The 18,130-nt window shown below is 38.9% G+C and overlaps 1 protein-coding gene across 3 annotated transcripts in view; it reads right to left on the bottom strand.

Moving 5' to 3' along the window:
* Positions 1–5,538: 5,538 nt before the first annotated feature.
* VPS41 (VPS41 subunit of HOPS complex) overlaps positions 5,539–18,130 on the bottom strand; it is a 178,902-nt gene continuing 166,310 nt past the window's right edge. For all 3 annotated transcript variants that reach the window (XM_012777598.2, XM_076006294.1, XM_076006295.1), the window contains 4 exons: positions 8,001–8,100; positions 7,848–7,892; positions 6,423–6,502; positions 5,539–5,824 (listed from right to left, as the gene is read on the bottom strand). In XM_012777598.2, the coding sequence (XP_012633052.1) occupies positions 5,744–5,824; positions 6,423–6,502; positions 7,848–7,892; positions 8,001–8,100 (306 nt within the window). In that variant the 3' untranslated portion in view covers positions 5,539–5,743. The remainder of the gene's footprint in view (positions 5,825–6,422; positions 6,503–7,847; positions 7,893–8,000; positions 8,101–18,130) is intronic.

The raw sequence follows: 18,130 nt of genomic DNA, 5'->3' as shown, positions 1-18,130 counted from the left end.
GTATACAGGATGAAGTGTCACATAAATTGCTATTATGTTTGTGCCACAACACTGGGAAGAGGCTGGAGCGAAACTGCTTTAGGGGAGGGGGCACAGTGTGTTGAGGAAGAAGACACAGAGATGCCAAGAGATTAAGCTCGACTGTGAAGCCTGGGTGGGCTTTAAATTGGTAAGGAGGTAAAAGAAGGGGATTGAAGACATGGGAAAAATTTATCGGTACATTTCTAAGCACTGGAAATCGCAAAATACCTGGGATCCTGATAGGATCAGTCTGGACAGAGGATTCCTCTAGAAGCTGGGTGCAGAACACACCAGAGAAGTGAGTACACCGGCAGGAGACTGGGGAGGAGCTGGTTATATCCCACTCAGATACTGGATCGTAAGAATCTGGGCCCAGGACAACAGCAAGGAGAATGCACGAGACAGTGTGATGGCAAGAAAAGGACAGCCTGGATGGGCAGGCAGAGGAAGAACACTCACAGATACGAGGTTTCAGATGGGCTGCACCTGAGAACATATGGAGCCTACTGCAGAGGAAAGGAAGGAGACAAATGAGACTTTTTTTGATGGTGGCAGTGAAGATCAAGAGGGAGGAATATGACAATGAGTTGAGATGATCCCAGGACCTGCAGAAGACATCATCTACCAGAAGAGGGCCATGCTGACAAGACACATCACTCATGTCACAGAATGTCACTCATGCCAACTTGGTTGGCAAAGTCTGAATTTCCCACAGCACCAAAGCTATAGGGAGTTCATCCACAGGTTTCCCCAGGCTAGACAGAAGTGTGGCAGGGGCTAGCTCAGGAGCAGCAGAGTTAGTTACTGTCAACCAGAGTCAGCTCGGAATGCAGACGTATCAGAGATGCCGGCAGCAGATGCAGAGGCTGGGAGGCCAGTGGGGATGATGGCATTTCAGCCAGTGTCTGCATGGACAGAGGTCCACTGATAACCACATTCCTTTTTTTTCATTGATACTGGGCACAATGAGACTATCACCATAACCCCAAAACTTAGAGGCAACCCAGGACAGACGGGGGTGCCTGAACTAATCAAGAAAAGCCTGATTTATCCAAGTTCACCATGAACGAAGTTACATTTATGCCACTAGGTAGAATTGAACTCAAAAGAAACTTAAACTTTATTCTTTTGCAGACATGAGTGTGTGGACTAAGATTACACTTGCTACACAGACAACTGTGATGCAGCATGACAAAGGCAGGTGGACCCGTGGGTGCTGTATGAGGTCAAGTGAGTGGTCTCCTAGCAGTCTGGGGAGGTCAGGGTGAGCGAGGGGTCAGGTCCGAGCAGAATATGGGAGGATAAAGGACAGCAGCGGTACCAAGGTGAAGGGAACCACAAATAAATTCTCAATGGCAAGAGTGCAGGTAGCGAACAAAAGGAGGCTGCCAAGTTAAATGCAACGGGTTGCTTAGGCCAAGACAAAGACCACAAGCCCTTTCACATACCGTGCACAAAGATTCCTGTGGGACTGGAGAAGGGAAATGGCATGACTATGTTTTCATTTTAGAGCCACCATTCCGAGTAAGTGTAAAGAAAGGCCTGGAGAGTGGCTAATTCTGGGAGACCACACCTGCAGGCTGGGTTTCTCATTCTTGCCCTGTCTTATCTTTACTGCTAATGTCACATTGATCCTCATCACCCCAAAGTCTGCACTGTGTGAGAAAAAAGGAAGGAATTTCTTTCCCGATTTTATAAATTGGCATTTAGCTAAGAGTCCTGAAATGGGAAGTGAACGGTACAGTTTAATATCAAAATTAGTGGGGTTTGGGGGGAGGGCGTGGGTATATACATACATAATGAGTGAGATGTGCACCATCTGGGGGATGGTCATGCTGGAGACTCAGACTTGTGGGGGGAGAGGGGGAAATGGGCATTTATTGAAACCTTAAAATCTGTACCCCCATAATATGCCAAAATAAAAAAAAAAAATTAGTGGGGTTTTAATAGCCCAAGTCTTGACATTAGAAACCAGGACAAACTGATGTAATACGTAGCACATGGAAACGTCTTCCACACCCAGATGTGTACACATAATATGCCTTAATGTTACCAAGAGCTTTAAAAGAAACTGAGAAATGTGTATATTTTTACTTGGACAACGTTTACTTAGAAATGATAACTCGCACTGCCATGCACAGCCAGTTCTCTGACAGCGGTGGGGCGGGTTCCCCGGGCGGCCCAGATCTGCAGGGCAGCTTTGTGAGTTGTTCCTGAACGCTCTCCCTATTGTTTCTTCAGCCCCATCAATGCCGATTGAATGTAGGCCATTTAATGCTTTATAATCAATCCCTTTCGGTTCCAAGAGTGGACTTTGCTTTCCATACAATGACCAAAACAAGTACTTTTAAAAAAAACCCTTCTTCATATGAGTACCTTAAAAAAACCCACCAGGACCAACTATGCAGTGGTTAAGATCAAATACTCTGAAGGCAGACTGCATGGGTTTGGAATCCAGCTGGGCATTCCATTTACCAGCTACCTGACCTTACACAAGTTACTTGTCCTTTATGTTCTTTAGTTTCTTTATTAGCAAAATAATGATGAAGGTGGTAAGATTACCTACCTCATAGGGTTGCATGACAATTAAATAATATATGCAAAGTGTTTATAACAGTGCCTGACACATACTAATTGCTCAATAAATGTTTGATTTTATAATATTAAAATACACTTGACCCTCGAACAACCTAAGGGTTAGGGGCACTGACTGCCCCTCCATGTAGGCGAAAATATGCATATAACATTTGACTTCCCCCAAACCTAACTATTTTATTAATAGCCTACTGTTCACCAGAAGCCTTGCTGATAATATAGTCAATTAACACATATTCTGTATGTTATTATGTATTAGATACTATATTCTTACATTAAAGCTAGAGAAAAGAAAATGTTAAGAAATCGTAAGGAAGAAAAAAGGTATTTAGTATTCATTAAGTGGAAATGGGTCATCATGAAGGCCTTCATCCTCCTCATCTTCATGTTTTGAGTAGGCGGAGGAGGAGGAGGAGGAGGGATTGGTCTTGCTGTCTCAGGGGCCGGGTGGGGGAATAAATGTGCATATAACTGGATCCCCACAATTCAGACCTTTTGTGTTGTTCAAGTCAACTGTAATTAGTTTTACACTATAACCATAAAATCAACTAAAAATTTTTTGAGAATGTCTCAGAAATTCTCAAGGATGAATATACTCAAACTAGTATAGAATCCTTCTGGCTAAAAGCAAAAGCAAAATAAAACTGCTATCACAAAATAAATTTGAACTTGGTTGTTTTGCATTCAGAGAATGGCTTTATTTAAGGAGAGCATATGAAGTTTGCACTTTGCAACTCTGTTTTCCGATATGAGTGGAGTAGGCTTGGTTTTTACCTATTTAAAGTGGGCTAGTCACACTTGAAAAAATAGTTGATTAACATTTTGATTATTTTGCCATATTTAAACCGGAATATGTTAATGAAAAGTATAAAGGACCAGATGTCCCTTAACAGAACAATCCAATGTTATTTATTCAAAAGGAAAGTCATCCCAAGGAAGGAAAGCTAGTGTTCTTTATTAACCCTTTGCACTCGGATGTTGAGTGTGACTCGACACGGTTAGCATCCGTAGCAGCTCACATCATGAAAAATTATAGAGATTAAAATTACTTTTTGAATGTATCGATAATCTGAAATATTAAAAAATCAAAATAAATAAGTTTGTATGAAAAGAAACTCCAGTATTTATTATTCTGGGGTATTTAAAAAATTAAATCCTGAGTAGACTAAAGGAATCGAGAAAAAAGTGACTACAAAGGGTTAACGGTAAAATCTACATTGTTCCAGTATGTTGGAGTTATATCTGAAATGGTAAATGAACATATTTTATTATTTTCCTCTTAATTCAGTTATTTAAAAATGAAGAATGCTTAATTATCATCTTCTTTTCTGTACCTAGGATTTTCTTTGAGTCCCCCAAATGGGACTTAGTAATTAGCATAATTTACCCGTGAAACAAAATGACTTGATTGAAATTAGTAAATCCTATGGATGGTTTTATAATTGAACTTTTCTGGAAATGATCTTGCTCAAATCATAAGAAGGGACTGATATAAATTTAATAAGCAGAATATTTAAGTTGGTAACACTGAAAAAAAAAACAACTAGGCTTACTTGTAAGTGTTTTTAGTGAGGGAAGGGGTGGTTCTCTGGTAAAAACTAAACCAAAAACTGAAAACTAGCAGTGTAGCAAAAAACACTTATCTTGGAATAAGGAAATACTGAGAAGGCAGAGGGGTACGTTCAATAACAAAGAATCTTCCAAATCTTCTAAATATTTATGATTAACAGCAACATCTGCTGTTTGCTAGAGAATATTCTTAAGCCCATTGTGAAGAGATTTTGTGTGTATTTCCTCTGAGCTTGGCCCAGATATTTCTTAAAGGGATCGCGAGCCCTGCTCTGCAGTTAGGTAGTCACTCACCTCTGTGACCCCAACCACATCTCTACATTTTGGTTTCCTCATCTGTAAACCAAGGGATGTAAGATCTGCTTCCTGGGATGTTGCTCATGGGAACGGCTGGGCATATTTGGGAGTTGGAATGTGCTTGACACACATCAGCATCCCATCCTCCCCCAAAAAATACAGAAGCAGAAAGCTGTACTTATTTATGGGACTAACAGAGCAGGGACAATGAGGATGTGTTTTTCACACTTTTACACCTATTAGAGGATGGCCATAGATCCCAAGACAGATGAAGCCAATAACTATTAGACACAGTCACAAGTTTTCTCCCTCTATGATACGCTCTGTTGTATGGGGGCAAATGAGGCTCCAAGGAAGGCTAAAGGAAACATCATTATGCCTAACTTTGGCATCAGGCAGTCCCATTTCTCCCAAGAATCTCTCTCTGATTCATAGGGTCACTCATTTCCTTCCTACTATCAAAACCTACCACAATCTCCCAGACTCTAAGGTGCTGAAACTCTCTTCCCTTCTAAGAGCACCAGAATTCCTGACTGCAATTGTTCAACCTAGTTAAAGTGGGTCTTTCACGATGAGAAGAGCTAACATTTATTCAGTCAACAAATGCTGAGTACCTGCCAGGGCCAGACACCCTACTAGTCATCAGGGCACACAGAACATGTGACTAGCAAACATAAAGGTGCAGGAAAACAGCCTGTTAATGTTATTCCCAGATGTTACCGAATGAGTGACAATTTGCACAGTGTTTCATTAAGTGCCTATTAAGAAGATAACCACAGTTGATGACATATAAAAACAAGTCAAATCCTGAATGCAAGAATGCGTGCCAGCAGAGCATATGGAAACAAGGTCCGAGCTGTGGGTAGGAGCTTGCTGGGCAACTGCAGTTGGCGATATTCTTAAGCAGCTGGGATAATTCTTAGCAGTCTACTTTGTTGTTGAATGGTTCTACTACGGTCTGAAAAATGCCTTTTTAATTCTAGACTTATGTTTCCATTTACTATATAAAGAATGAACCAAAGAAATAAATGACAAAATATTGACTATGGACCCAGATTATTTCAAGGCATGGGGAGAGCCCCAACTTCATTACCAACTGCAAAGAGAAACCTCTAGTAGACAGACATAGATGAGGAAACTGTTTTTCAGCATCATATAAACATGAACAAATCTCTTAACAGCAGTGGTGTCAAACACTTCTGTTGTTGCAAAAATAGTCTCAGAAAGAGCGGTGAGAAAGAATCTGACAAGCAGAAATGAGCTATTTTTTCATCTCCAAAATTGCACTTCCTGGTCCACGGTTCTTGGCACTGCAGATGTTGCAGAACTGTGCAGCAGAATTCTAAAAATGCAATTAAAAATCACAGAATTAAAAAACCGATTTTTTTCTCCTCTTACATTCAGGATTTAAAAAACGATCTTTCTCTCGTCTCACATTCAAAATTATTATGGTAGCATTAGTTGCGGGGTGGTGTGGAGAGGAAGTGACGAAATGTCATTCCCTTTTCTGGAGATTATCTCTGGTTCACACAGGATTCAGTCTAGACCAGCTAATATTCTGTGACTCCAGCTAGGGACACCCCACAGCAGAACAAGTCTAATGTGACCTGGAGGAAAATGACTTGACACTGAACAACAACAGCATCACGGCACACAAATCAGGCCCAGGGAGTTGCATAAGACACACGACAGTTCTCTACTGTTCTGTACACCTCTACAGCACCAGTGTCATCAATTTGATCTGAATGAATTTACTCAAATGGGTACACTAAACATTTTACATTTGAAAAAGTAGATAAATTTTTCTTATGTGATATAAAACTATACTATAATTTAAAAAACACCATAGAGCCATAAAGTTGATGAGTTATGGATCTGAGCACATTCCTCTGATCACATTAATTTCTCTCCAGTTGACAGATGCCAAGCTGGCAACTCACCATGCTAGGCATGGGCAGGCACTCCTTGTGGAACATGTGCCGGCAATGGAAGACCACCACGCTGAAGGGCTTAGCTGCATCTGGGAGAGGAGGGAGGAAGAAAGAAGAACTCAATGCAAAAAGCAGACCAGGATCTTTCAAAATCAATCTTGACCGAAAGCCCAGCTGTAGTTCAATTTTCCTGCAATAGGCTGCCTTTGGAGAATGGTTATTTACAAAAGCATTCCTGAGGGGTGGTGGGAACAAAGGCAAAGCAGGTACTATAATCATGTTGCTATGTGATTCACAGGTTACCTGCTTGGCTTCTGTGTCAGTTGCCAGGACTACAAACGGAGGACAATTGCAGCAACTTTTATTTTAAAAACTAGAACCAGTGTGTGTATGTGTCTGTGCATCCCCCACTACCCCCCATATAATCATTACACACCACATACTTCAGTCAAGTTTTGGCTTTATAAAAATGCATTCCCAGTTCACCTGCCACCTTTGCCAAGACCACTCACTGACTTTGGAGGTAGACCTGGGTTAAAATCCCAGGCTGTGACCTTGCATTTTACTGTACTCCTGCTTGGGCATGTCCCCTCATCTGTTGCTGCTCTGGTAAGATTTAGTGTCCTTAGCAGATCAGATTAGGAATTTAATCTAATTGTACAGAGGGAGTATATGTGGTCTCTTTCTGTTGAAACACTGCCTAAAACACTAAGAAAGCTTACTTCTTTTCTTGAGCCCACTGCAGTTTTTAATAGAAGCACCAAACCTATTTCCTATAGAAAAGAACCTAAGTGGAATGACTTCTCATGCTATTGTCCTATTAAATAATGCTGAGTAAATGTGAAGTCAACTAGATCTTTTAGTACCTCTCTATTCTGTACTTATATTAAAAAAGCACTTTGTAGCATACTGACAACCATGTTTTTTAATTTGTGTTCAAATTATGTAAATTTTCTCTTCTCATATCATAATGAACCTTAAGTAAGGTACTTTTCATTATAGAGGAAAACCAAGAACTATAAATAAACAAATGCTTATGTCTTTTAAAGAGACACCGTTCCAGTAAGATAGATGGTAGGTATTATGTTTCCACTGAAAGGGGCGATGGCTTGGGCACCTAGAACCATACAACAGAGAAAAAGATCGAAGAAAAGGAAATGCTATCCATAATTTTTTTCTTAGATACACACATGGTTCTTCTATCTTGGAATCTAAATATGCTGATGATTAGTTTTCATTTCGTTTTACCCTAGAACAGTGGTTTTCAAAGAATGGCCCCTAAACCAGTAGCATCAACATCACCTGGGCACTTGTTAGAAATGCACATTCTCAGGCCCTGTCTCAGAACAGTAATCAATGAATTTCAAAATTTTCATTCCACCCCTCATTAAAATACATATTTGGGAAATTTTTTGTCCCTCTTAACCTTCTTACCTGATGGAAGAATGGGGGAAAGGCACGATTCACAGATATTCTCCTCTGTAAGAAAACACACACAACAGTTCGGATCATGCCCTGTTTCTGTCTGCTCTGCTGTTTGTGAAGGCAGGGCATGGGGTTGCACATGGTTATTTCAATCTTACCCACCATCGACTAGAACACCTTTCATCTGAGTCCGGTGCATTTTCTTCAGTAAGGACAAAGAGTCAGCTACGAGAATCTTCTTGCAGCCTTCACGAAGCAGAATCTAATGCACACATTATAAAAGAAAAGCCATCTTAAATAGACTCAGGGATGGGGGAGGTGCAGGGGCGCCGTGTGGGGGAGTCAGAAAGCTGGACTGGGCGAGCTACTCCGAAGGGCACACTTTGGCTTTCTTCATACCAGAGTCACCCTCAGCTCTAAGACTCTGATGGCCTTCTGCTTTCACAGGTTTTAAATTCACACCACCAAGGAAGGGAAGTAAGGAGTAGCCAACCGTGGTGCTGCATTCCCAGTGGTCTACGATGACACGTTCCTCCAGAAACCCCAAAGAGCACTGGCTTTGGGTGAATCCAGCCAGAGGCCTTTCCCCATTATTATATGAAGGCAAATATTCGGGAAAACAGAACTAGTGTCCAGATTAAACATCCATACCTGCCATTTCTAGAACTGATAAACAAAAAATTACATGATTTTAGTATTTCTACATTAAAGGAGAAACTGCCTATGAAGCTTTATTCTTTAAAATTCTACTAGAAATGGAATTTTTTGGATTTTAAAGATATTAACACTTTAATGGATATTATTGAAGAATTCAAGGAGAAAAATAACAAATATACTAAGAAAAATAGCTAAGAAATATTGATGTCAGTAAACTTCCAGCAAACATATAAAGCTGCTCAGCCTCCAACAACAAAATAAAAAATTTAAGAAAAATAGTGTTAATCGCAACATCTCTAAAATGTTTCAAAAAGAAATGGTTCTGACCCTCAGTGGGTGCCCAAGGCCCACTGCATGAATAATACAGGAGGAATGGCAGCGTTGGCAGTCTAGACAGAAGCCACCGTGTCTGAAAGCTGAAAAGGAAAATAGCAAGAAAGGCAAACCAAGAAGGAACCATCTCCTCAGCAGGATTACATTTTTTTGAATAGGTACAATCTGTCTGCCCGCAGAAAGTATTTTCTAGGAAAAATGAAGTATTCAGAGGCAAACAGCCAGGAGAGGGGAAAGTACACAAATACAGCTTATTATGTTACTTTTTCATTTGGTCAAAATCCAAGGTTCCAAATCAGAAAGATGTGAAAACATTTTAAGTTTCATTGGCCAGGCAGGTATATAAGAAAATGAGACTATCACCTGTAGAAAGTAATCATTTACTGTATAACATCTATAATTACTTGAAAGCAATCAAAGGTAAAAGAAGATGGTATAAGATTATAATGAATTACAGTATATTTGACATACTGTATCAGACATACAATAAGACATTATGTTGACTATAGATTCCCAGTAGCAACTACATCAGTGACTCAGAAAAAATTTGCTGTTGTTGGCACACATTTCTCCCCCAAAAGCTTCTATTTGGAATTTCTGATGAATGCTTTTATTATAAAGACATTGATGGCTGAAAGATGCCTCAGCAGCTGGCATAAGGAGGTCATCTTCACCCTTTCACACTCATGATCTCTGACTACTTCTGTCTTTCAAGGTCCTCTTCCCCAAACTATCTCCCCGATCATCTCCTTCCTCCTAGCTCCTTTTTAATTTGCAAATTTGATGTTCTTTGCAATCTTAGGACACATGCACACTTTCTTCTATTATCCTGGTTTTCAGTGATCAGAACTGATCACTACTGCTCTTACCCTGAGCACTATATTTCATTACTTTGTGCTGTTTTCCTTTTTTTGAGATAGCATCTTGCACTGTTGCCCAGGCTAGAGCGCACTGCAACCAACCTTCCTGCCTAGCATGTGGATACGAAAGCTAGTGACACAGCATGTACCTTGTGACCAAGAGGCAACAACCTGATGTACCTTTTCCAGTTGATGGACGTTTAGGCTATTTCTAGTTTGGGGATACAGGTGCAAAGGATATTCTTGTACAGATCTTTTTGTGGACCTGCTTTTCATCTCTTAGATAAATAATTAGAAGTGAAAGTGCTGGGTCACAGAGTAGTTAGTTTTTGAAGTAACTGTCAAACGGTTTTCCAAAGTGGTTGAACCATTGTACACTCCCACATATTAAGTTTTGATATTTGATAAATCTACCCTCTTTCTTACTCTTGGATAATCTTACTTTGCATTTTTTATGTAAGTTTTAGGGCCAGTCTATCAATTTCCAAGAAAATTTTTTGGGAAATTTCAAATAAAATTTTATTGAACATATATAACTTATTCTATATTTCTATATAGAAATATTTCTATATTCTATATTCATTATGTTAGAGACAACTGATAACATTTATGATATCGATATAATTTTAACAACTAAATGGTAGATTCCATTTGCTAATGATTTATGGATTATTTTTACATTTGTGTTAAAATAAAGATAGGGCTATAATTTTGTCATATTGACCTCATGTAATGCTGGTGTTAAGATTATACTAGCATCCCATGAAGAACTGAGGAACATTTTTATTCTATTCCCTGGAAGTTGCCTGTTTTTTACATGTTTGATAAAACTTGTCTCTAAAACTGTCTATGGAATAGTTTTTTTCTTGTGGCTCTATGTTTTGACTAACTGATTTAATTTTTTTAATGACTATATATGTCTATTCTATTTACTTTTGAATAAATTTTGATAATTTATATTTTCTTAGAAAATCATTCATTTCTTCTGAGTCTTCAAAGATACTGACATGAACTTATATTCTTTACTTACTCTGGGTGTTGAAAACTTGTATTTGTCTGCAAGGGTTTTCTACTTTATGGTTATGCTGTTGTTCCCCCATACATTTTTCTCAGACTTCGAGGAATTTGAAAATATATTCCGTGATGTTTCCTGAATGCTTCTAGACCACAGAAGCTTATAAGCATGCAGTTTTAAGGATATGTTCCTCTGCCCACCAAAAGTAGTTCTTTTTTTTCCAAAGTATGCCTACTGGTCTTTCAAAGATCAAGTCATTTTTTATCCACATGTCTTACTTGCCTATTTCCTGCTTTACCCTGGTTTCCAATTCTGTGTTGGATAGTCTGTGGTATCATTTTCAGAAATTAAAGCCAATTTGAATCATCTTGTTACCTGCGAAATAGCTCCACAGGTACATAAGACAGCACCATTATGAATCTTTCCTTGTAGTCTATTAATCTCTCTCTTATTAGAATTTCACTGAGGATCAACCACTGTCTTTTCTTTCCTCAACTACATGTCTCAAAAAATATTTGTAGGCATTGCTTAGAAAGTATAACATTACCTTTCAGAGATTCATTTTCCTTTTGGGGCCTTTCTCTATTTTTCCAAGATTATTAAAATCTATGGGCCAACTTCTTCCTACATCCTCAACCACTCTTGTTTTTTTAATATTCCTTTACTTCCCTCCATAGTTCTAAGTTTTTTTAAATTCCATATTTTATTTACACTACCTTTATTCTTTCCCCTTTACCACTTTTAAGACAACCAGCTATAGCTTCTAGAATCAATCTGTTACATGTTATATTTTGTGCTACTATAAATTTGAATAGGAATGAATTTACAAGATAGCTGTGGAAAAACCAACATGAAACCTTAGGATTGCCCTATCTTCTCCTCCTTATTTTTCTGCACTTTATCATCATTAATAATAATCCAACCAAAAGCAAAACACCAGACTCACAGACATTTTATAAAGCAATAAAAGAACTGTATATCAGCAAAGTTATTATGGTTCATTAGAAACAGCTGCCATGGGAAAAAATGCCATCAAAAATTGCCGAGTTTCGGAAATTTTTATTTTAAAAGATTCTTTGAACACTGAACTTTTTGCTGACATTGCCTCGTTCAAACTGCAATGATTCTCATTAGAATTGCAAATAACAGCTACCTGGTTTTGTAAGTACCCAATATGGCACAAGCTAGACTGAGAAACTCCCCTCATTTTCAATTCATCCTTTAGGCCACAATGCTGTGGGACTTGAATTCTACTTGAAAAAGCTTTGCTTGTGGTCAGGATTATTATCAAATATGACAAATCGCAGAGAAATAAGGAGGGAAAGAAAAAGACTCTAAGTTCTCATGTTGGAGTTCAGAAACAATCTTATAAACACAACTGTATTTAAACTTACAACAGCACAAATTATACATGTTCCAAACTGATTTAGAAAGCTACAGGGTTGTCACAGGCCATTCATGTCCCCTAAAAGTTATGATGGGGCCAAACTGAAGTAATTTGAAAAGAAAATTCACTTGGTCTTAAAAGTTTATTTGGGGGATTTATGAATTAAAAAACTCTCTCTTAAAAGAAAATGAAGAGCTTATACACCATGAGTCAAAAAAAAAAAACCAAAAAAACAAAAAACCCCATGCGGGCCCAAAGAAGGGTTAGTAAGAGAGAAGTCATTATTTCCTCTTCACTCATTACGGATTTAAAAGTAGAGAGATACGGGGAAATAATAAGGAAAAAGGGACAGCAGCAAATCTAAGTCTGGGAAAGAAACTTTAGCAGCATAGAGACAGATGTCTGGAGTCAGGTTACCAGTTTAGATGGTGTGTGTGTGTCCCTGTGTGTCTGTGTGTCCGTGTCCACGTGTGTGTGTGTGTAGTTTAACAAAATGGAAGTGTTAAAACTTTTCACGTCTCTCAGAAACATGAATCCAGATCATGAGCAGCTTGAGGAAGGCCGGCATCTTGCTTACCTCCAGGTCTGAGACCACATGTGGAGGCCCTGTTAGTACCTAACATGCCATCTGACACTCGAGGCGCTCATGTATTTAAATAAATGTGTTTATAATTATCAAACACATGACATTTTAGAAACTATTCCTTGAGAAATCAACAGCTTCCATGATACCTCCATTAAGAAGATGCTGTCAGTGCTGTTAAGCTCACCTGAGGTCCGCCCTGCTGCCGAGACCAGCCAGGAACAGATGCAGTGGGCAAAGGGGAAGGGAACCAAAGGACAGACATCTTGTCATTTTGTTTTTCCTTAAGTAAATGTCATTTTTAGAGGTGAAAGTAGAAACTGTGGAAAATAAACAACCCCCCATTATACCTAAAGATCTAAGCTATGTTATTACAGATTCTAAAATAAGTTATTATGATTTACCTTATTTTTTTTTTTTTTAAGAGATGGAGTCTTGCTCTGGGCTCAAGCAATCCTCCTGCCTCTACATCCCAGAGTGCTGGGATTATAGGCCTGAGCCATGGTGCTCAGCCCATGATTTACCTTAAAACATAAAGTTAACATTAAATATATAGCTGCATTCAATATATAAAGGCATATTTATAAACTGACTCTATTAATAACTTTAGAGACAGAAGATACTTTACAAATCATCTGATCTTGAGGTTCCTAAATGCCAATACATAGACTAGTGCCAGACAGACTAGGTGTGTAGGAAATACCAAGGTGTTTTAAGGACATATTCCCTGGTCTTCCCAAAGAGATTATCCTCTTGCACATGTGGGCTGGTACCTGAATCCATATAACTTATTAAAGAATTCAGATAATTCTGGTGAGTGGCCAGGCTTGACAAACACTGATTTAATCTAACGGGAAAACTGAGATCCAGAAAGTTCAGGTGCCCTACCAGAAATCAGCAGGCTTCTTAACTGCAAAGCCAGGATGAGAGTCCAGATCTACAAACATCATGCCCACTGCTCTTTAAGAGACAACAGGCTGCCTATTCATCTTCCATCCCAATTCTGCATGTTTCCCTGTTGTAAACTGCCAGGACAATGAATGAATCTCCAGAAAACAATGGGACAGCCAGTGAGAGATGCATAGGACATAATGTAGAAGAACTCACAAAACAGCACTATACAAATAGTTCATTTTTACCCAAAAAGATAACAAAAGAAGTATCACAAGGCACACACATAGAATTTGATAGGCACTACTAGCATAGAAAGGAAGATGGGTATCATAATCACAAATCTAAAAGCATGAGCCCCAAAAGAGTTTCAGTACTTATGTGTCTTAGAAATAGACATATAAAGACAAAAGCATTTGTAGTTATACTTAATTATAGAGAATAGAAAAATCTCATCTATAATAGCTTGTATTCCTAGAAAAAGAACAGTACAGGGTGAATTTTCCTTCCCTCATCAGGTGAGGTCGACCTTATTTATTTTCAATATGCAGGGATTCCACATTTGCACCATTTTGAAAGCTGGAGGAAAAGGAAGTTGGGCAATGCCTCTTTTAGGTTGGTAGCTGGAAAGAGAATTTAAGAAACTAAAATAGAAACAAAGCTTCACAACCCTAATCTTGGTCATAGATTCTGACAGATAAAATATAAATCAAAAGTGAGAGTAATGACAAGTGTTACCCACAAAAAGAAGAAAATAAAACTGCCAAATCTCAGGAGACAGAGCAGCACAGACAAACACAAAGGTTTGGAATTCTGGTTCTACTACATGATAGGGACAAATCACTTAACATCTCCTAGCCTCGACTTTCTCATCTGCAAAGCAGGTTTGTGGTGAGGACCTGCTGGGAGAACACACATAGAATGACTCTGTCAAGGGTAAATGGATAAAAATACAAGGTCAATCTCCACAATAACACAAGTCCAGAGGGGTTTCTATCACAAAGACAGTAGGGTGAATGCTATGCCCATCTTGTAAAGGCTAAGTCACAGGTTTCTGGAGAGATCCTGTAATCAGGAGACCCAAACCAGTGCCCCAAAGCTGAACATCCCGCTCCAGATAGAAATAATAGAGAAACATAACTAGGCAGGTGTTGGCCTAAAGGCAATTCAGCTTTGTACCTAGTGCCTTCCATTCAGTTGGCCTTAGGAATTTCTGTAGCCCCGAAAGTATCAAAGCTGGAGGTTTAATCTAGCTCCTGCCCTTTACTTTTCATTTTTCTGCTGAAAGCAGAGGTCTAAGAATGTGCAATGACTTGTTCAGGATCATCTGCTACTTCACACAGACTCAGGCTCACACCAAGGACTCAGGAGGCTTAGCCCAGTGTGATTTCCACCACACCACGCTGCCTCTTTAGAAGCAAGTTAAACATGCTTGCTATTTTGTTCCTCCAGAGATGTTATCCACAATGAAAAACTAAGAACTCACTCTAATCAGCAGACTTTTTAGGGATTACTGTGGGATTACTTGAGGCTATATGAGCTAATGTAATCAGCATGAGGCATGAGATTTAGTTAGAGGATCTGGGTTCAAACCCACTTCATCATCTTCCCAGATTGGCAAATCATTTAACTTTTTTAAGACTCGGTTTTCTCATCTGTAAAATGGAGATGACAGTTCTTACAGGGCTTTTGTGCAGATGAAATGGTTATCAAATAAAACTGTTGAAAGAAAAGTGTTCAAGAACAAAGATGCTGAAATTCTCAAGGGGAAAAAAAAGTCTCCAACAACAGAATTGGATATAAATTCTAAATAAATTAAATAAATAAATGCTAAATGTACAAATGAAGATGTTTTAAAAATAAACATAAAAATATTAAAAATGTAAAAAATTATTGCATAAAATAAGTTGGAAACTGGTCAGTTTATTGTCAAAATTAAAATATCACTGAAATATCATATTGTTTTGAAAATAATTTATATCAAAACAAATGCTTTTTGTCCTTCAAATCAGGCCCAGAGACATTTTAAGTTTATGACGTACAATACAGACTACTTTTGCCTTACTGATTTCATGAAGCTTTTAGTATTTGTGGAGTTATTACACTAATAAGGTATAAAAACATGATAAATTAAAACAAATTAAACATTGATAAGGTAGTTGATTATACTATTACCTTAACTTCAACTATTTCATAGTCATCTAACATGCGTAATGATGCTAACCTTTAGTTGAAGAGCACTGTTACATTTTAGAAAATGTAACCTCAAAAACCAGAAAAGTTGTTCAAGTTTTTGTACCATAACTTTCTCTACCCTTCTTTCCAATTAATGATTGGTTTTGGGTAATTAATGATTACCCAAAACATTTTTAGTACCCAAGTAAGTTTTAAAATGCTGCATACTCTATTGTAAATCTCCCCTTAGAGACTCACAATGTATACTGGCAAACAAAGGAGCTGTGGAGCCCGGTGATAGTTTTTCCTACCATCTGATCATGGACCTGTGTCAGTATCTACAGAAGGCACTGCCCTGCCCCACCCCACCCCATCCCACACACAGTAGGTTCCAGATTCGTAGAAATCCATGAATCTGCATGAGTCCCCAAATTTGGGGTATTAACAGGGTTGCAAACTTTTTGTTTTGCTATGTAAGAACATGTGAAAATCAACTATAGTTTTATGATACAAAGCATAAACAAAATGAAATAAAAACATGTAGGTGAAAGCCTTCTGGAAACTGCAAAATGCTCTGTAGATAGATTTAAATGATTTTTACAGTGATCTCTACTAGGTTTCCTAGAGAAAGAAAATAAATAAATGGTCATTAATAAATTATGGTAAAAGAACAGCCTTTTCCATAGGAAAAAAAATCTAAACTCTTTCTTTATCCATGAGTAGGAAGTACTCCCTGGAATTCTTTGAATAACCTGCCCCAGTACAGCATTTTCTGTCTGTATCCTCCCACAAGATGTCTGAGCTTCAGCAGGGACTACAGCTGTACCAGTCTTCACAGGCTCTGCCACCTTCTCTGTGGGTCTACCTTCTCTGACAAGCCACTCCTTGGTTGGGGGGCTATCCAGGCAACCAGAGATCTTTGGATCTACTGGCTAAATAATTCTGAGCCTCCTTAACACATTACCCAACTGCATACTTACATTATCTTAAGAAAAAACTCTCAGCATATTTTAAAACATAATAGGATAAAATACTGATTTAGCAGCTGTTTTAGTGGCTTTTTTAATGTTATGCTTTCATTTTCCATCTAATAATTTTATTTTTATTTCCAGCTGACTCAGAACCATGTAAATTTATTTGTAAAATATAAATGAGCAGTGAGACCACAGTGGTGTCCATGAGCTTTGTTCTCTGGAATAAGAGCCTCGTAAGAGGGACCTATTAGGTGGTTTTATAGGCATTGTGGAGGCGAGGGAAAAGAAAGGGACATGTTCCAACCACCAGGCTGAGCTTCATGCATTACAGCTGAAGGACAGAGGTAATTATTCATCACCTCCTTCGGGACAGAGCTGTTCAGAGATACCTAAATGACTTCTCAACAAATTTGGGTTTGAAACTTCGAGCATCCCTGGCATACTCGGGGGTGGTAAGGGCCAATGAAGTACAGATCATTATCAAGCTCATGCATCCCCAGAGGTTTGTAAGGTCTGACACTGAAACCACTTTCACCAAAGCCCAATTCCAAGCCCTGGAACTGGTGAGTCTCCTACCTGGATTACCCTTCCACATTCCAAGGACGCTGCACAAAAGGCAAGCTCCTCACGTCACCTCTCCTTGCCTATTAACCCACTCCCATATTTTTACTTCCTTCCTGCCTTTCTCAATCTCCCTCCGATAACCTTTCCTTTGGGTCATCTGCAAACCTTCAAATCCTACTGGAAATATATGCCTTTATATCTTTAAGCTTTTTGCACAAAACCTCTACTTCTTCGGCTTAGCTGAATACCAATTTTTCTCCCATGAATGCAATTTCCCACATAGCACTGCTGAGCGAAGGCTTCTTGATCTCTCACATCCCCACCTGTAGGAAAAGCCTCTTCTCTGTTAAAGATGTGTTATCCAGTAACACCACTGTCCCCTGTGAACAGCAAGATTAGTGTCCCAGTTCACTGAGAAGCTAGAACATTCCTCCTCCTAGTTGTTGACGTCCATCTGGATGACTCAGCAAAGGCTGTGGCCTCACAGTTATGTTCCATTTTTTGAACATGTCCACAATGACTTTGTTTCAAAAATTTTAATGTAATATCACACTCCCTAGCCACAACCTCCTATCCCTCCAGCTCTGCCATCCCTTCTCATCTCTTACACTTGTTCTTGATGTCATCAATCTCCCTGAAATTTCTTCATGCCACCCTGCCTCTTACCTAAGGCTGTCACCCAGTTCAGCAGGTGGCCCCCTCCCCCGCACACTGCACAGTGACGACTGCCCCAACAAATCTCATGATGATCCTCTGCTTACAACCTTATCTTTTAGCGTCATCTGCATAATCTTATTGGTCCCAGGAAAGAAATTTCAACCATTATAACAAAAACTCATTTTCAAATGAATTA

This window comes from Microcebus murinus, chromosome 9 (genome assembly GCF_040939455.1).
Source record: "Microcebus murinus isolate Inina chromosome 9, M.murinus_Inina_mat1.0, whole genome shotgun sequence".
In the NCBI taxonomy this organism is placed as follows: Eukaryota; Metazoa; Chordata; class Mammalia; order Primates; family Cheirogaleidae; genus Microcebus; species Microcebus murinus.
This window is presented reverse-complemented; position numbering and strand designations above follow the sequence as displayed.